This window comes from Heterostelium album (assembly GCF_000004825.1).
Source record: "Heterostelium album PN500 unplaced genomic scaffold PPL_contig13, whole genome shotgun sequence".
NCBI lineage: Eukaryota > Evosea > Eumycetozoa > Acytosteliales > Acytosteliaceae > Heterostelium > Heterostelium album.
The window spans coordinates 101,742-121,605 of NW_008805090.1; the positions used below are offsets into that span (position 1 = coordinate 101,742).

General features: G+C 30.5%; 8 protein-coding genes across 8 annotated transcripts; 3 read left to right on the forward strand and 5 right to left on the reverse strand.

The window, feature by feature from the left end:
• Window positions 1-179: 179 nt before the first annotated feature.
• On the forward strand, window positions 180-1,203 carry PPL_05843 (uncharacterized protein; the record flags this gene model as incomplete). Its single annotated transcript, XM_020576714.1, has 2 exons — window positions 180-588; window positions 659-1,203. The coding sequence occupies 2 exons, from the start codon at window positions 180-182 to the stop codon at window positions 1,201-1,203; spliced, it is 954 nt and encodes a 317-aa protein (XP_020433126.1).
• Window positions 1,204-1,397: 194 nt separating this feature from the next.
• On the reverse strand, window positions 1,398-2,252 carry PPL_05844 (Tim17/Tim22/Tim23/Pmp24 family protein; the record flags this gene model as incomplete). Its single annotated transcript, XM_020576715.1, has 3 exons — window positions 1,398-1,614; window positions 1,702-1,959; window positions 2,035-2,252. 3 exons carry the CDS (start codon window positions 2,250-2,252, stop codon window positions 1,398-1,400), a joined length of 693 nt encoding a protein of 230 aa, XP_020433127.1.
• A 537-nt stretch (window positions 2,253-2,789) lies between these two features.
• On the reverse strand, window positions 2,790-5,241 carry syn10 (putative syntaxin 10; the record flags this gene model as incomplete). The annotated part of the gene is made up of 5 exons (XM_020576716.1): window positions 2,790-3,080; window positions 3,144-3,588; window positions 3,696-3,727; window positions 4,251-4,998; window positions 5,072-5,241. The coding sequence occupies 5 exons, from the start codon at window positions 5,239-5,241 to the stop codon at window positions 2,790-2,792; spliced, it is 1,686 nt and encodes a 561-aa protein (XP_020433128.1).
• Window positions 5,242-5,568: 327 nt separating this feature from the next.
• On the forward strand, window positions 5,569-6,365 carry PPL_05846 (uncharacterized protein; the record flags this gene model as incomplete). Its single annotated transcript, XM_020576717.1, has 2 exons — window positions 5,569-5,970; window positions 6,087-6,365. 2 exons carry the CDS (start codon window positions 5,569-5,571, stop codon window positions 6,363-6,365), a joined length of 681 nt encoding a protein of 226 aa, XP_020433129.1.
• Window positions 6,366-6,564: 199 nt separating this feature from the next.
• Window positions 6,565-11,251, reverse strand: amtB (ammonium transporter; the record flags this gene model as incomplete). The annotated part of the gene is made up of 8 exons (XM_020576718.1): window positions 6,565-7,692; window positions 7,780-7,853; window positions 7,926-8,022; window positions 10,077-10,260; window positions 10,356-10,565; window positions 10,651-10,729; window positions 10,837-10,901; window positions 10,977-11,251. 8 exons carry the CDS (start codon window positions 11,249-11,251, stop codon window positions 6,565-6,567), a joined length of 2,112 nt encoding a protein of 703 aa, XP_020433130.1.
• Window positions 11,252-11,300: 49 nt separating this feature from the next.
• Window positions 11,301-14,961, reverse strand: PPL_05848 (uncharacterized protein; the record flags this gene model as incomplete). The annotated part of the gene is made up of 9 exons (XM_020576719.1): window positions 11,301-11,325; window positions 11,657-11,754; window positions 11,839-12,071; window positions 12,167-12,945; window positions 13,026-13,189; window positions 13,213-13,558; window positions 13,646-13,968; window positions 14,067-14,150; window positions 14,245-14,961. 9 exons carry the CDS (start codon window positions 14,959-14,961, stop codon window positions 11,301-11,303), a joined length of 2,769 nt encoding a protein of 922 aa, XP_020433131.1.
• A 368-nt stretch (window positions 14,962-15,329) lies between these two features.
• On the forward strand, window positions 15,330-16,491 carry PPL_05849 (uncharacterized protein; the record flags this gene model as incomplete). The annotated part of the gene is made up of 3 exons (XM_020576720.1): window positions 15,330-15,790; window positions 15,957-16,042; window positions 16,403-16,491. The coding sequence occupies 3 exons, from the start codon at window positions 15,330-15,332 to the stop codon at window positions 16,489-16,491; spliced, it is 636 nt and encodes a 211-aa protein (XP_020433132.1).
• A 351-nt stretch (window positions 16,492-16,842) lies between these two features.
• On the reverse strand, window positions 16,843-19,671 carry PPL_05850 (uncharacterized protein; the record flags this gene model as incomplete). Its single annotated transcript, XM_020576721.1, has 4 exons — window positions 16,843-17,906; window positions 18,502-18,527; window positions 18,934-19,342; window positions 19,662-19,671. 4 exons carry the CDS (start codon window positions 19,669-19,671, stop codon window positions 16,843-16,845), a joined length of 1,509 nt encoding a protein of 502 aa, XP_020433133.1.
• Window positions 19,672-19,864: the final 193 nt, after the last annotated feature.

Below are 19,864 nucleotides of genomic sequence, written 5' to 3' on the forward strand. Positions count from 1 at the left end.
AGTGAGCTTAAATAAAAAAAAGTGTACAATTAATTATATATAATTTCAAATTTAAACAACTGTTGAATCTCAGATTGCGTGGCTGTTCCCACCTTTTGTGAAGATCAACCAAACACCTTTTTATATTTAATCTGAATGAAAAAAAAATAATTTGGTTTTGATAAATTAATTAATTAATCATGAATAATAATAGGCTAATATTAAATAATATAATTAAAAACAATCACTATAATTTATTAAAGAATAAATCATTCATTAATAAACCATTGATATCTGCAGTCAGCAATGAAATTATTCAACAGCATTTACATATTAATAGAAACGATAGGACTAGTAAATTGAAATCATTCTATTCTACTCCTATTGCTTGGAGTCTAAATAGATTTAATCATGGAGAGAATTCCAACCAACTATTATTATCTCCCAATACACATATTGGTAATGTAAGATTTATAAGAATGCAATCTAAATCGCTCATCTCGAACGTGATGAGATCTTTGGTTACCACTGGAATTGGTTTTGCTTCACTGGCACTCTATAGTCTTTCTTTTACCGTTGATTTTATCATGTCAACTGTAGGACCAATCGGTAAGATCTACACTACCCGAATGTAATATATATACAAATTGGTTAATAAAAATAACAATCAAATAATTAGGTGCAATATTAATTGGAAGATTAATATGGAAACTATATAACTATCGTAAGCTTTATAATCAGTTGATGATAGACGTACAGAAACATCGTGACAAGATACAGCAGGTAACTAGAGCACCGTTCCAACTTCCCAGTATCCAAGAGTGTGATTTCGATAAGAAGAAAGTGGTGCACTCTGATGGCACCAAAGAAACATTATTTAAATGTGTGTTCAACGTACCTGATAATGTAGCGAACGGTCATCCCGCAACTGTCGAGGTGTTGGCATTTAAATCACCATTCAACTTGATTGAAAGCAAGAAGAAGAACAAACCATTTAAAAAGGATTTAGTGATCTCTGCCATCAATCTTTACACCGCCTATGGAAAATCTTTTGTTGTCTATGAAGCACCCACTCAACTAGTCGAATCGTATGTCAACCGAACTGCATCCAAGAATATGCCAGTAGCTAATGACTCTAGTTACTACGACACCAAAGACATCAAAGAAGCAGATATCATTAATGAAAAGAATTTTGATATCAAAAATAAGAACAAAAAGAATTAATAAGCAATCATCAAACAAACAACCAAACACCAAGCAATGAACAAATAAATCAAATGTAAATAAACAAAATGAATTGAACCAAAGATTAAATCAACCGTTATTATTTATATTATCTTTACATTATATCTTTTTTTTTTTGTTTTTATTTCCTTTTTGGTATATTTATTATTACTATTAATATTGGTATTAAATTATTATTGAGTTGGGTTTGGTAAGTGATTGCTAAGGTAATAGATTTCTCTGATCTTTTCTGTTACCTGTGCCAAATTTCTCTTCTCACCGGCAACTTTACTCAAAAACTTCAAATATGATGGACGAACAGTCTTTGGTTCCCAAACAAATGCATAAAACATAACTGTAGTACAGAAACAGAATAATGCTGAATCACCATGCTTCCATGATTTAATCAATCTAAATGTTGTTGAAACGTTGATAGATGTTAGTTATTTATAATCAAATAAACTAAAAAAAAAAAGATCAATGATTTCTCTCACTTACCCTCTCTTGTGTGCAGCGTTAAATACTGATTCCAATGCTCTTGCGAATAGATATAATGCCATCTCTGTACTCTTTGAAAACATCATTGCTGCACCACTAAAGAAACCAGCGATAAGACTGTTCCAACCATCTTCTTTTCCTCTGATTGCACGCAACAAACAATTGATTGCTTTGAATCCACCTGTATAGAATGCCAAGAACAATCCAAATCCAATTGGATCTTTATGTAACAATGATTGATTAATCAATTTTCTTGGACTACAATCAAATAATTAATATTAGAATGTGAATCGGGTTAAAGAATTGTAATAACCAAAGGGTTTATAAACTTACTTTTTATATAATCTTCTCATGACGAGTCCAGATAGTAATGCGAGTGATGCTCTCATACCGTAACCAATCAACAAACCACGTGCCCATACTTTAAGACAACTTTGAATGCATGATCCTCTATGCTTACAAAGTCTGGTATCTTCAGTGGAGATCATCTCCTCATTCTTTATTTCCTCTACAACATGTTGATCTTGTTGATTCTGATTTAATTCACTCATTTTTGTTGTTGTTGCGCTGCTGTGTTGTTGTTATATTCGAAAATTATAGAGTAATATAATATGAAAATGTAAAGAAGTAATAAAATAAAAAAACTATTGTTAATGGGTAAATAAACAATTGTCTATATGCATATTTTTGCACAAAAATCGATTGAAATTTATTTTTAATTTTTAATTTTTTTTTCATCTTTTTTTTTTAAATTTCTCACCAAACTTTTATGTAAAGATATTTTGATTCATGCGCATAATTATTTTCATCGGGAATAAAAGGCAAACGAGATGCTCTTCCTAATTTGGTTTAATTGAACTCACAATCAGCCGGTTAGTTTACTTTGATTTAATTAAACATTGATTTTTTTTAATATAGTGAAATAGTTTTTGTCTTTTTTTTTTTTGTTTTCTTTTTAAAGAGAAGGTTTAATTGATAGAGTAACTACTATTATTCTCTATCATATCAAAATTGCTGCCTTGTGATATCTATTACAAAGTTTTTTTTTCTTTTGATTATATTATTATTAAAATTTATTATATATTTGATTATTTTTTCTTTAATATAGTTAAAGAAATAACAACTAAAATAACAAAAATAGCAGCTAGAATACCAATCATTAACCATTGTACTTTACTACTTGTCGCCTCCATCAATTTATCTAATCTTCTCATGACTCCACCGAGTGCACCTTGTGACTTGGCTGCACGATCACCCAGTCTATCTAAAATATTACCTTGAATCTCTGCTTCATTTTTCATGGCATGACCCATTTCACCGATGATTGCAACACCTTGTGCCAACTCTTCTAATTCTTGATCTTGATTATTGAAATATTCCTATTATTTAAAAACAAATAAAGATATTAGATATTTTATGATTGATTTAACTAAATGACTTACTTGTTGAATTTGCATATTCTCTCTTAAGAATTCATTGGTATCCTCCTCGTATGCTCTATTTATTCCAGAGTATTTCGATTCTCTCTGCATGTTTTGTCTTCTTTCGGTGTTGAGTAGTTCATTCTGTTTGTCACGCTCGATTTTGGCGGTGACTTGTTGTGAGCTCATGTCACGTTTGACATCATCTACGGCAGCTCTCGATTCTCTAATAAAACGTTTTCTCTTTTCAATCTCCATCATATCGATATTGAAACGATCTGGGAATTTCTCGACCACCAGAATCGAGTCCATCAGATCGTTGATATCTGCTTCCACATCGTTCAATATTCTCTTTAACTCATTCTGACTCCATCTAAACTCTTCATTCTTGAATGTATTTGTGTCTAAAAGTGCTTGCCATCTCTGATGTAATGCTTGTAATCCTTTAATAGATTGTTGAATATTACTATTTTACACATAAACGATTGAAAATAATCATTAATACCTTATATCTTATTTATATAATCAAAATAGCTATTAATCATCATTGCAATATATAATAATCTAACCTACCTTTGTCCAAAATAGTATGGATCTTGCATTTTCTATTTAAAACTTTTTAATTAAGCTTAATAGTATATATATTGATAAATAAATAAATAAAAATAGTTTTCTTGATTGTGATTGATTATATATATGTTATAGATATATATGAAAAGATTCTACAATTTGCACACTACTTTTTAATAAAACAAAATAAAATAAAATAAAACAATGATTTAAATAATAAAATAAATAATTAATAATTAGCAGTTAATAAAAAATAAATATGAAGCAACGTTGTATGAGGATAGTGCCATTAATTTGGGGTTTTTTTGTTTTTATTTTTTTTTTTTGAAAATTTTTCAAAAAATTATTATTATGTATGTAATGTGAGAGTTTTTGTTCAACTACCCAGTGAATTAGAAATCTAAGAAAGGAAAGTCAAATCTATTTTTGTTTAAAACAACAATTACATAACATTTATCTGATAATAATCCAAAAAAATAAAATAAAACATATTTACTTATTTGTTTTAATTGATTATTTATTCTTTTTTGAAGAGTTGCAGAATTTCATTGAATCTACATTACCATCTGGATAACCGTAGTTTGTCAAGACTTGATATCCATCTTTCAATCTGAGTGGAACGGTGTTGAGAAGATAGACGAGGTAGTGAGTAGGTGTGTTATCGGTGACCCATGGTGCGTTCTCGCTGATTGCATCCTTGAAGATGATGGCAGAGTCACGCGGTGATTTCATCATTGGCTTCTTCATGTCACCGAGAACGTCGCTCATGTGAGTGTCGACCATGCCCGGTGCGATGTAGGTAACACCGATACCGTATGGAGCAAGTTCCTGACGGAGTGTGTTGGTCCAACCGTGACACCAGCTCTTCGATCCGACGTACGCTGGGAAGATGTGTGTGACGTAGGTAGAGAGTGAACCGACAACGACGATCTGACCGTGATGACGATCACGGAATCTCTGGAGCAATGGGAGTATGGTGTTCAGTACACCATAGACATTGGTGTCGGTCAAGTAACGCACTTTTTCCTCATAGGAGAGATCGTTTGGTGCCGATGGCTCTGAAACGGCGGCATTGGCAATGACGACATCTACATTTGATTTCTTGTCGATCATATCGATCCATTGCTCCAGCTCTGATCGGTTGGTGACACCAATGGTTGTAGTCTCAACGGTGGCACCCTTGGCACGACACTGTTTGGCAACTTCATTCAATCTCTCTTGATTTCTTCCGGTCAAAGCAAGGAACTTACCTTTGGCTGCGTACAACAACGCTAATTCCCTACCGATTCCACTTGATGCACCAGTACTAAATGATAAAAATATATGTAAATATAAATGTTTTTAATGTTGATGGTTAAATTGTTAAAAAGCTAATTTACATGATGATTGTCTTTGGTTCTGGGAATTGTTTTAATTTTAGTTGACCGATGATATGGAAGATTGGAGAGAACAAGATGAATAGTAAGTGAGCGAATGCACCGACCAACAACAATCCAATATCTGGTATGATCTTTTTGAAGGAAATTAAAAATTCTTTAAATTTATCCATATTTCTAGAATATATATGATTTATCTATATTATATACACTATCCTATCTATTGTAATTACAATCTAAATGAAGAAGTGTGATTATATTGGCAATGAAAATCACCAGAGCCCCAAAAAAAACAACATTTTTTTTTACACAAAATAATTAAATAAAATTTAATATCTGTTAATGATTTTTAACCAATCGGCAATGATATGATGATGATTTTTGGAAGGGGGAATTAGTGGGGTTACGAAATATTAATTAAATTAAAGTGTGTAAAGTGAAAAACAAAAAAAATTACAAAACAATCATCATTCATTCATCAAGACAAGATAGCAAGCAAGATGGATTATAATAATATCAAGATAAATGCAGACACTGAACAAGAATTTATAGATTTACTAAAGAATACTTCACCATCCGATATTCTATCGTTATTCTTTAATACACAATCACAAAGAGCTGCAATATACACGAGATTCAATAAGTATGTACATACTTATATTACAGTAGTAATCTTTATTAATGTTAAAATATATTTATTACAATGTAATAGTGGATTTAAACAATTTTTAGTTGATAATAATGAAGAAGAATATCAAAAGCTATGTACAAGTGTATCGACAATGATTTCAAAGATCTCAAAAGAGATCATTCATATTGAGAACTCGTTGAAAGATATTAAACCAAATTGGAGTGCAATCATCAATCAGCTAAGAGAGTTGGAGAAAGCTAAATTCCTATTGGTATGTTATGTTTATTTTCTTTTGATCGATCGGGTGGTGATCATCACAGAGTAATAAGAGAGATAATCGAGTTAATATTAATGTGTTAATCTATTATTATTATTACTATTGTTTAGACATCACAACAACAGATATTGAAAACAGAGATACATTCAAATACATCGACAAAGAAAGATGAAGAAGGAAACGAATATAGTATGCCAACCACTGGTTGTTATCAAGAGCATATCGATCAATGTAATCAACAACTGACGGTTTGCAATCAACAACTTGCACAATGTATAAACGAAATCAACGAGAAACTTGAAGAACTACAATATGAATTACAAGATGATGAATCTGAAGTTACTACTCCTACAACATCTACTTCAACATGCAATCATGATCATCATTAATTAAACGATAAATATTTCTCTAGATTAATTAATCACAATCTTTAATTAATTTACAACTATTCTTTGTTTAAACATTATAATGATGATCATTTAAAAATTTACATTTATAATCTATTTTTTTTTAACAAGATGAAATCATAATGAATCTGTTTACTATTTCATTTTACTATTTCTATTACTATTACTATATTTATTAAATTTAAATATTTTGAAAATTTGGGTATGCAGGACCACCATGCTGATCCATGTCTATACCCATTAGTTCTCGAGTTGGGTCTATACGAAGAAGATTGAAACGTTTCATGAGCACAAATAGTATGCCCGATATCAAAAAACACCAAAGTGCAACACAAACGACACCGAGAAGTTGAACACCGAGTTGCTCTACGCCACCACCGTAGAACAGTCCGTAGCTGTTGGTCGGTCTGACCAGTAGCTTCTCCAGATCGTTCTGTGTGGCAAACAGTCCAACACTGATGGCTCCCCACATTCCACATGAGAAATGAATCGGTGCGGAATCGAGAGGGTCATCGATGCGCAGCTTCAGCAGCAGCTTCGATGTGCCGAGATAAACGAACGAGCTGACGCAACCAATGACAAAACCCGCCCATGGGTCGACCATCGAGCAACTGGCCGACGCCGACACCAGTCCGCCCAGCAAGCCATTCACAGACTTGTTGACGTCGTACTTGCCGCTAAACAGCTTGATGACCATGAGCGTGGTGGCACACGATGCCGTTGCCGAGATGGTCATGGTGACGGCGGATCGCGAGGCAATAGCCATACGACCCATCGAGATTCCCAGTGTCGATCCTGTATTGTAACCGTAGAATCCATACCAAATGATAAAGGCGCCCAGTGTCGACAGGGTGATGCTGTGGCCGGGCAGTGGCTTCGGCTTGCCACTCTCCGAGTCGAACCGACCGATTCTCGGACCGACAATGTATGTTCCCATCAAGCCGACGGCACCACCCACCATATGTACAACTACACCACCAGCGAAATCAACGATTCCATTGGTTCCGATGAGTCGCAGCCATCCGTCTTTCGACCACACCCAATGTGCGGTGATCGGATAGATGATGGCGGACATCACCACCGTATATATCAAACAACTATTTATATGTACTCGTTCTGCCAGCGAACCACTAACAATAGTGATGCTGGTCGTTGAAAATGCCCATTGAAAGGCAAAAAATGCTAAATTATCATATCTAATCAAAAAGAAATGTGATGTACCCAAAAACGGATTATTATTATGTCCAAATGCAAATGCGAACCCAACCGCCCAAAATATCAGTGATCCAAATGCTGTATCTATAATGCTCTATAATAATAATAAATAAATTATGAATATCAAAGATTTGTTGATTTGTTTTTTCAACAACAGAAGAATATATTTTGTTTAAATTACTTTTATAATTATACTTTTGGCATTCTTTGCCCTAACTACACCTGCTTCAAGCATACAATATCCTGCTTGAGTGACTATATATTATAATAATTAATCAATTATTAGTTGTTTTTGATTAACCTAAAGAAAAAAAAAGGAATAATTACAGAAAACTAAAAAAGTTGCACTTAAAACCCATGAATCATCGACTGCTGCCTGAAAAGAATCAGATGGAGAGAAATCTAGATACTCCATTTGTCTAATCTATCTAATATATATATAAGAACTTTTGATGATTTACTACTACTATTACTATTATACTATGACACTTTTATTACTTTTTTTGTTTAAATTGTATTGTTATAATTGAATTTATTTCAATTGTTTTAAAACTATATATTTAAAATTTACTTTATATATATATATATATGATAATAAATATACAAATCGATACTACTTTTAACAAAAAAAAAATGAATAAATAAAGAATGTGATGACTTTGATGATGATGATGTTGTGAAATGATAATGTGTTGTGTGATTCTGAATACTAAATCATTACTTTTCAAGATAATAGCTAATTATTTAAATAGTTTTCTTTTACTTTACAACAACTATTGTACTACTACTACTACTATTACTAACTGATTGACTAACTAACCAACTATTTAGAACTTCGAAGTTATAACTAACTATTGTCTGATTGAATGTGTGTGAATATACTCCTTACTATTACTATTATTATTGCTCTCTCAATACTGATATGAATTGATATTTTAAGAAGTAATAACAAACAAAAAGGAATAAAAGAATTTAAAAAAAAATAAAAGAATATAGAAAAAAATAGAAAAAAAAAAGTATCAAATAAAAGATATTGAAGAAATAGAAAAGAATGATCTAATTAAATTTAATAATAATAATAATATCACTCTATATATCTTTGCTATCTATCTATATATCTATCTTTATAAAAATATATAATATACATAGAGTAGAAGAGTTTGGTTTGGTTATAATTATAAATAGAATAAAATTTAGAATAAAATAGAATAAAAAAAAAGATAAGTAAAGCTGTGTTGTAATTCAAGAATTATATTTAATTTGAGTGAATGAATGACTGATACTATTATTATTGTTATTGTTGGTTGCTGTTGTTGTTGTTGTTATTATTTTTTTGGTTTAGTCAAGCTTTGGTCCAAACCAACGGCAGGCAAATAAAATACAATATAAATATAAAATTATTTACTTTTTTTTTTTTTATATTATTTCAAATATCTGTTGTTGTTAATTATTGATTGTTATGTTACTACTACTACTACTATTATTATTATTTTGTTTTTTATTTTTATTTTATTTTTTTGTTTTGTTGTTTATTAATCTGAGTTTGGGTTAACACTTAATATGGTGGTTGTTATAAATAATATTTTTAACTTTTTATTTTATTCCTAGGATTATTCTTTTTTATTTTGATATTATTTTTTGTTTTAATGTACTAACTAAATATAATATAATGCAATATACTATACTAGTAGTGTTGAAACAAAAACAATTGTTTAAATTAAAAAATAAAATAAACAAATAAAATAAATAAAAATAAACTTTAATTCTCCTGTTTTTCTATTTTAATATAAGCTGTGTTACAACATATAAATAGTTTATATTTATATAATTTTATATTATAATATTATTTCTATGATTATTATTTTATTATTAGGAAAATTTAGTATTGGTTTGCTCACATGTTAACCTGTAAAGTTATCGATTTCATGATTTTTAATTTTTATTTTTTTTAATTTTTTTAACTTTTTTTTTTTTGTTTAATTTTCTAGATTTTATCATTAAACTTTGAACAACCACCCCGAAACACCTCATTCACTCATTCAGAGTGATCAAAAAACAACAAAAACAAAACATAAACATTGTCATTCACCAAAATTATCAGTGATTTTGATAGCATTGTGCAATGCTTTGTTTTTTCACTTTTTGATCAACTAATTAATTGTTTACAACTAATAAATGGTATAGAGAGATTGTTTCGATATCATTTTATACAATATTTCGTTCAATTTGAGATAGATCTTCAAAAAATAATAAAGATGACTTCAGACCACCAAACATCAATTAACATCAAATTAATTGACACATGTTAATTTAAATAGAAATAAATGCAATTATATTTTGAATTCTAATAAAATGATTTTTGAATGATTGCCTATATCTATCTATCTATTAGGTTGATTGATTGATTGATTGTGGTTGACAGTCTATTATTATTATTATTATTATTGTTTATTATTATCTTGAGAATAGATTTTTAACTTTTCCTAATACGGTGGTATCTCTCTTGAGTACATTGTTCTTTGTGTTTTCAAATTGTGTTTTATCTTTCCACTCTTGTGCGAAGACAATCGATGAAAATTGTGGATTCTCATAGACATTCTGTATTGATAGCTTTACGAAATGTGATACCTTTCTTAAAAATTCTTCATAGTCTTCTTTTAATCTATAGTTGAATGATAATAGTTATTATTGTTGTTATGTTGTTTAGTATAATATAAATGAATTAAACTATTTATGAACACTTCTATTTCAACATACAATTTAGCAGCTTCAGGATTGAGTGGAGGATAATCAAACTTTTCAGGGTTGTGGAAGATATTCTTTATATAACACAGAATGTGAGGAATCATGTATTTCTCTGCTTTCCAATCTGGGAAATGATGTTGCAATTCAAATTCACCATCCATACCAACCAATGGATGAAACACTGGTGTTTGAAATTTAACTGATGGACATGAGTTTGGATAGCTATAGTAGTGATGAGTGAGATGAGTAAATATATTATAAATGGTAAATGTGATATCTTAGTTCAAATCATCATCAATCTTCTTACTCATCAGGTATAATAATTAAGAATCTAATAACTGAAGATCTATATACTCTATTTCTAATAAATAATACATTGTGCCATTCTATACATTATATAGTTATTGTTTAAATATTAAAAGTATGTTTGTAAGCTATCATATTCATGTTTACAATTTCTTAACAAAAATATATAAATGTATAAGGTAATTACCAAATATTGAATTCAAAGAAGGAATAACATATAATCCACGTAAATTTATTTCTTTTAGCTTCTCACTATATAGTGTAATGATTGTTTTTTGTTAGTATTCTTTCAATGTTTAACAAATGTCTAAGTGATAGATAGTTTACTATTCAAATAATAATCTAAGTTTAGTACTTTCAATTGTTGTTTCATTGGTTGTATTGCCGCTACTACTATTATTACTACCAGTACTACTATTTAAACTATTTCTATTATTAGTGTTGTTGCTGTTACCAGTTGCTGATGTTGTTGATGTTGATGTTGAAGTAGTTGTTGATGATGATGTTGTTGTTGGAACAATAGGTTCATTCTGTGTATTCTGTGGTCTAGCTAATGTATTATCATTTTCATTATGAAATATAGGTGTAGTTATATCATTCATTTTCAATCAAAGCTAATCAATCTATATAACGAAATAAATATATAAATAATTATAATAACAACAAAACAAACAAACTAAAATAAATTAGAATCAACAAAAAAAAAAAAAAAAAAAAAAACAAGATTTTTTCATATAAAAAAATCTCACACACAATGAATATTTGCAAATAATTAAGAGATTATTATTATTTATTGTCAGCATCACCTCGTATGAGGTAGACAAGTAGCTACACTATGACTGAGGAGACTTAATGGTAAAATATAAATTGAGTAATCCAGCATTATAAGTACGAAGCAAATTGGTTGAGTCGAAAACATATGCATATCTAACAGGTTTTTTTAGATTTAAAATAAATAATTAATTAGATATACATTTGAAATATTTGAAAGTAGTAATATAACTTACGGTAATCTTAATGTATAGAATTGATCTTTTGATAATGGTGTGGTAGATTCTAAACTAAATTCCCATTTATTTGCAAACTTTTCAGTTGATTGTGAAATCTAAATTATCCCAATTAGTTTGTTAGTTTTTTAGTTATATAATTAAAATTAAATCTGATTAAAGAAAGTTAAACTTGTACTTACTTCTATAATTGGTTGGAATGATAAATCAATGGTTGGTATCATGACTACTCTCATTAATTGAGCGAAATAGTCGCACTCATTAGAATTGCAACTCTCTAGCAGTTGGCGTTGATAGAAGATCTTGTATTCATTCTTGCTATTGACAGAGATGAAGAACTTTCTTGATCTTCTTTTCTCATAGAATCTATGACCGAGTGGACATTGATATTCAAACGATAGTTTACCAACTTCATCTATAATTATTATTATTATTATTAGTTTTTATAAAAATATAAAGTTAATTAGTAAGTATATTTTGATAGATTTATCATCATGATGTTATATTTACATTTTATAGAAGTAGTATCTTTGTTAACATTAGAGTTTGATGTTGAATTTGTAGTGTTTGTTGTTGTTGTAGAATTTGTATTATTGTTGTTATTGTTATTATTATTATTGTTGTTGTTGGTATTATTTAGATTCCAAATATTCATTACTCTCTTGAAATCCCAGTCTTGTAGTATCGATTCATTGTTTACAAAGTATCCGTCGCCAGGTACACCGTCTTGTGCGTTGTAGATCGACGACTTTCCATGACGAAGCAGTGAGAGCCATGGTATGTTGGTCGACTGCAGTCGCTTGGGTGTCACCGACGAAGCAGGTATTAGATGCATGTTGGTCGTTGGCAACTCGATCTTCTGGTAGGCAGAGCAGCAATCCTGTTGGAAGAACTCGCAGTTGCCATAGTCGAGATCGAAAATATCTTCTCTCAACTTGATCGACTTGCCGCAATTGCAGGAACCGAGCGTACGGAATCCAGAGTGGTGTGGTTTCGCGTCGGGATCGGCCGGTGACGAGCCATCTTTCGGTGGCAGAGGGTGCGTTTTGTGAGTGCACAGCCGACCGGTGATAGATTCCGCTTCGCAGAGTTTCCTGCCTTTCTTCCAATGTGATTCGCATTCCGCTGTTAGGTTTGCAACGAATTGGTCGAGTGACGGGCCGGCAGCATAGAAGCTCAGTGTCTTTATTGCTTTTTGTAGCTTTGATTGATGAGCTTTGGTTCCATAGATAGCAGGCAGTCCATCTAAATATTGATCTAACGCACTCTTATAATAGTTTTGACAATTCCTAAATTGAATGAGTAATGTACACATGAATAAATAAGTTATTACAATACATTTATTAAAAAGGTTATTACTATTACTTACTTTGTTGAGAATTGAGTATCTACACCAAGAGAATTCTTCAAGTTAACAAGTACATTATCTTTTTGTTCAAAGAAAGATTGAAGTGAAACAATAACTCTCTCCCATAGACTATACTCTGGAAGCTTGATGGATTGTGTGATTAATATAATTATAAAGTTGATTTGCTGGTTTATAATATAAATCTTACCTCACATTGTAGATTAACTAGAGATTGTTTATAGCTGTTAATACAAGCAGTAGGAATATTATGATATCCAGATTCATATACATTCATGAGTTGTGAGAAGAATCTAAAATGTTTTTGAATTGATTGTGGTTTAGCTTGTTGTTGTTGTTGTTGTTGTAATGGTTGTTGCTGTGGTATATATTCATTATTAATGTTATTAGATGATAGATTCAATGTATTATTACTATTATTATTGTTGTTGTTGCTAATCAAGTTATTTGGTAAGGTAGGAGCTGATATATTATACATTTGATATAATCTTATTAATCTAACTAACGGTCTATTCATTTCAATTAAGAAAAGTACACTTTAAATATATGTTAATTTATAGTTTGTTTGTTAATATCTAGTAAATAGTGGGTGATTACATATATATAGTTAGATAGATAGATACCTTGAATCCTTTTTTGCATTTGCAAAACAACTGAATGGTGTAAATAAACCATTGTTCTTAAGAATCGTTAGGATTTGTTTCTTAAGTCCATCTTCCAGTTTCAAATGAAACTCTCTCGAGTAGTTATCGGTGAGATCCTTCACCAAGAATACTTGGAGAATGGGGATACACCTACCAGGTGTGAGGAATGGGTGTAAATCCGTCGGGATATTCTGCTTTGCCAACAGGTTATTGATTGCTGGTGATGCCATCTGTTTGACATGCTTCAATATCTTGAACAAGTTGAAATACTCTAATTTCATTGTTAGATTTTCAAATACCAACTTTAAATTGATATCAATACAAATCGAATCAAACATATATATATTATATTAGTCAACTATTGTATTTACATAATAAACTATTTACTATTACTACATACAAATATAACATTACAAATATGAAACATAAATAAAAGATACTTTAAATATACATAGTCTGCATCATCCAACCATTTCTCTACTTCCTAAATAACATACATTTGAATTGTTATTAATATGAATATTAGTAATTCCTGTACTGATTTATATATATATACATCAATTAATATTTTAACATACATTTGAATTATCTATATCAATTAACTCCCATGCATTTATTAGAAGTTTGGTATCTCTAACAGAGTTTAAGTTGATGTATACGTTGTCTTTGGATGCATCGTTGTAGATCTCGAGTTTGACAGTGTCTTCGGGTGTGATGTTGGCACTATTGTTGTTTGGCTGCAAGTTTATGATGTGGAATACAGAGTCATTGACCAGTTTGTTGAGAAAGAGATGTTTACCTTTACTAGAGTCACCGATAACACCAACAACACAGGGTCTTCCTGACTTTGCTGGCATTAATAAAGTTGGTGCTGTAGATGCAATCGTTGCAAATGCAGTCGGTATATCTACATCTATATCATCAACTAAATTTAAATCATGTATTCTTTGTTGTTGTTGTTGTAAATCAAAATTATTATTATCTTGACTATTATTTATATTTGACTGTTGTTTTGTTTGTTGATGTTGTTGTCTTTGATGTTGATGATCTGATTTCTTTACATATTTTTGTGGAGATTGTTGTTGTTGTTGTTGTGAAGATGTAGAAGTAGTAGTAGTCGTTGATGAGGTTGTCTTTTGCTTAAATGATGAAGATTTATATGACTTATTACTACTTTGTTTTGATAGGTTTGAAGAAGATGATTGATGTGGAGTTGTTGAAGTCGTCGATTTACTCTGAGTATTATTATTATTATTACTACTACCACTGTTAGTATTTGTAGTAGTACTACTCATATTCTAAATAACTAACACAATTTAAAGAAACTATTAAATTAATAATAAAACTAAACTAGTAAAACTATTTTAAAAGAATTGGTAAAAAAAAAATTTTGTTGCTTCTCTATCAAAAATGTTGTAAGTGAAGAAACATGATAGATTTAATTTTAATTTTTATTTGATTGATTTAATAATATAATAAAATAAATCTTGATTTTTATTTAAGGAGATATTTAGATAAAAGAACTAAAAAAGTTAAAATAGTCTTTTCCATAATTTGAGGATATTAATTGATAAACATTATAGCAATGTTTATGATTGTTATTATTGTTATTGTTGATATCCATAATAATTAATTCGATAACGATAGTTAGTTAATTAAATAAATGGACATCAACAATAACAATAATAACAATCATGGTGGAGAGCCTCATTACGTTCCCGGAACACCTTTCCGTGGTATTACCTGTAACAAACTGGTGATGATGGATACAAACACTGCTTTTAACCAAATTATGTCAACTAAAGTCGGTAAGGCTTCGATTGATAGTCTCCCTAAGTTCGATTTTGAATCCAGTACTGCGGATATCGAATCACATCTACTACTCATTGAAAGTACCATACCTTTGCCTAACGCCAGGGCTAAAGTACTTTTTAACACTCTTAACGAGAAATCCAGAGCCTTAACAAGAAACTTTCATGTTGCCGCAAATGCATCTTGGAATGAGTACAAATCTATGATGGTGAAACTATTCAGTCGTGAGTTTCCGCCAGAACACTATGTCGGTATTCTCGCCAAACTAAAGTTTCTACCTAACCGTGATGACATAGTTTCCTTCAATTTGTGGTGAATAAGACCAGAAACATCGTGAACTCCCAGACGGCCGCTGCAATGTATGCCAATGCTTTGCGCAACGTAAGAAACTTAGAGTCCATCAAAAACCTACCAGACTTATAATATCTGTGAATATTAATGATGAAATTCACAAATTAGTTAATTTAAATAAAAATAGCTTAAATAAAAATCTAATTAAAATAAAATTAAATGAATTAAAGAATGAACGTAAAGTTCAAGATAAAAATATTAATTTTTTGAAAAGTAAAATAAATAAAATAAATGTGTGTGAAAAATCATGATCAGTTAAAAGAATTAGATCGATTATTGAGAAAACAAAATTTAATTCAATCTGAATGAAATGAGATCATTCATAGGTTTAGTGGGTTATTATAGAAGATTTATCAGTAATGTATCATCTATTGAGATTCCATTACTTAACATGATAAAAGATAAATCTGAAATTCCAAAGTAGCAAATACAGATTGTTTTTATCTGACTAAAAAAAAGGTTGGAATGAATTTTACTACCTGTTGTCTATCATCGTAAGTTGGTTTAAAAATTATTCTGTCCAAGTCAAGTTTGGGATTCCCACAGTCAACTCTGATAATTTTTATTATCCAGGATTTAAAGAGAAACAGGTTTTGGAAGAAGTAAATTCTAAGATAAAAACAGAAATTAAAAGTCTTAAAGATCAAATAGGAGAAAATTAAATAAAGACTCCAAATAGCTGTAGAAATCGATGACACATTTCTTTTGGGTGAGATAGGCTTGCAAGTTGAAAAAGGAGTTCGAAAATACTTTAGAGTTGATATAGTGAAATTGAACCGTCATTTCCCAACCGAGGCTGAAATAGAACCACAGAAGTGGATAATAAAATATAGATTGACAAAACACAGAAAAAAAATAAATTTAAATAATTCTCTCCATTTAATATAATATTGATAAAAATTTATATAATATTTCAATCAATTGTTTATTAAGTATTACAAAATTTTAGATTTGCAAGGAGGGATATTAAATATATTGGTTCGTTCAAATAATAATAATGACAATAATAATAGTTAAAGTGCAGAGGATTCTTCTTCATCGTTTTCGTTAATATTTAATAGGATATCATCTGTTGTACTCTCGTTGCTTGTGTTGAGTTTCAGTTTGTCGGAATTCAAACGGAAGAATGGATTCTTGTTGCCACCAGAGCTGCTGCTGCTTCCTCTGCCGGTGGTGTTGTAACCTTTGTACTTTCTGTAGACGTATGGAACCACTGCGAATCCAACTACTACACCGACCACTGTGATTGTAATCAATGCGATCTTCCAACCTTCCATGTGTTCCTCCTTCTCACTGGGTTTCTCTGTAAAGTAGAGCAGTACAGCTGAGTTTTGATTGTTGTTGGGCGATACTGTTACATTGATATTCGATTTCTGATGATCGTCTTGCTGGTTGTCCACTTTGAAATCCTTGAATGTACCAATGATACCGCCATTGCTCTCTATGATAACGTAGCGTTGTGTATAGTTTACGGCGTTTGATTGTTGACTATCATCAAGTAGTTCTATCTCCAATTCACCACCTTCCAACTTGAGTGTACCATTCACAAAGATGGGTGGGTCACTCTTTACTCTTGTGGTTGCATTGAAAATGGTTGGTGCATCCAGTTTGATCTCAGAGTCGTCTGTCAGTGTCAGATCACCATTGATCAACACCGAGGTGTTACCAACCAGTACCAACTCGTTGAGTGCAGTGACATTGTAGATAATAAGTCTCTCAGACATCGGAGCATTCAGTGTAAGTTTACCACTGGATGCAATACCGTAGATAGTCATTTGTCGGATGGTCGAACATGCAATTGTCGTTTTACTGTCTTTGTCCGCTTCGATACTCTCAATGGAATGCGACTGGAACATGCTGACATCATTGATGGTTAACACTGACTTTTGTGCTTGTACAATGGAGACGTTGTATCCATAGAGTCTATCGACCGTTAGATTGGTAGATTTCAACAAATTCACAGAATATGAAATCAGGTACGATATGTAGTTGTCCTCGTCACCGCCAATGACAAGAACCGGTGCGATCAGAGTTGTATTGGAATGTGTATCGATACCCGCATTAAGTACAAGCACACCTGAGGTAAGAGAGGAGTTGATGTCCAGTCGCAGCAAACTATCGAATTGTGCGGCCATCAAGTTGAGAGACGATTGCTCCGTTTGCAACTCTGAGGTGTCGTCCACCAGTGTCTGACCGATGATCGATGCAACCACCGACGAAAACGCTCTGAACACAGAGTTATCGGTAACATTGATGCTCTGGTAGGTGAAAACACTGCCATTGAAGAACAACAGTGACTTGTTGGTGAGCGAGATGTTAGTAGCAGAAAAGATAAGACCGTCCACAAGCAACTCGACGTTGCCACTGATATTTAGCTTTCCAATGGAGAGCAAACTGTTCGATACATAGATATAGCTGGTTTTAGCAGTGTTTTTCTTGATAATATAGTCATCGTTGTCGTCGTCTTCATCAACCACAGTCTTTGAGACATTCAACCAATTAAGAGGTTGATTGAAATCGCATCCTGGTCGTACCGTACAATCTATATCCTCTCTAAAATAATATGTATATAATGTATCTAACGGTTATTTTTTTTTATTTAAAATATTAATAATTTAATTATAAATAGTTTTTTAATTAGTTGTTAGCTGTTTTTTTTTTTAAATAAATACCATTTTCATTTGCACTTATTCTATTGCTATTAATATTTATATTATCTTGGCAATGAATTACATTTATTAAATATAAATTAACCACCAATAATGATATTATATTTATTATTCTCCTCATTATATTTTATATCACAACACTTTATATATAAATAGTACAACTTTTTATTACAATATTACTATGTTATTTAAAAAAATAAAAAAACTAAACAAAATAAACATTATTTGTTTTTAAAAATTTCACGCTATTTGTTATCATATCATCTTACAATAGCAGGTTACATTTTTTACACACTTTTTTTTAATTTATTTTTCATTGAATTTTGGGCATAAAGAAAAAAAAAAACGAATATTTTTTAAACTAAAGTAATTGATGAGTTTAATTTATAAGAGTTTTTTTTTTATTTTTATTTTTTTCATTGTTTAGCAACTAACAAATTATCTTCACCTTCTACATCTTCATCTTCATCTTCATATTCATTTTCAGAGTCTTCAAATTCTTCATCTTCAAAATAAAGTTGATAATCTTCATCGTTATTTCTCGAGTAATCGGAATCGGAATTATCTTCAGAGTCATCTGTTGTTTCTTTGTTTTCATTGCTGTCCATTTTAATATCGTCGCTTAAACCTTTTATTTCTTTGACTGCTGCCATATGATCAACACCAATTTCTTTGCTTGTATCTCCATCTTCAACTTTGTCATTTGAATGTTGGTGCTTATCGCGACTATTTAGATTGATTAATATCCAATATTGTTGCATTTCATGAGTGAGATTGATTTCGATTGTCTGCTTTATTGATTGTCTTGCTTTCTTTAGTTGATTTGCAAACGCCAAGTAATCAACTGCCCAAAAAAATGTTTTGTCTTTTTATAGTTTGGATTTTTTCTAATATCATAATAATCACAATCATGTGATAGAGAAGCCAATGTGTCGCAGATCTCCAAATGGTCGACATGTCCGAATTCTCTGAGTGCAACATTCACTTGTTGTTCAATCTGACTATTTGTAAGTTCTTGTTGTTCTTTACTTCTACTGCCAACAGCATTCAAGACAAATTTCCAATTTTGAAATTTTTTTTTTTTAAAAAAAAAATATCTATAGTCAAAACATTACAAAATATATTTTTATTTATTTAATTATGTTTAATGATAAATTAAATACTTAAAATCATTTATTTATATATTTTTAATTAAATCATTGACTTTAAATTTTTTTTCACATTTTTTTTTATAATTTCTCTGTCATTCAAAAAATAGTTTCATATTGCTGACTGAAAATTACTATGATTAAAAATACAAACAATCTCTCATAAAGAAAAAGACAAATGATCATCATGTAAAGTTTATGTATTTATTATTATTAGA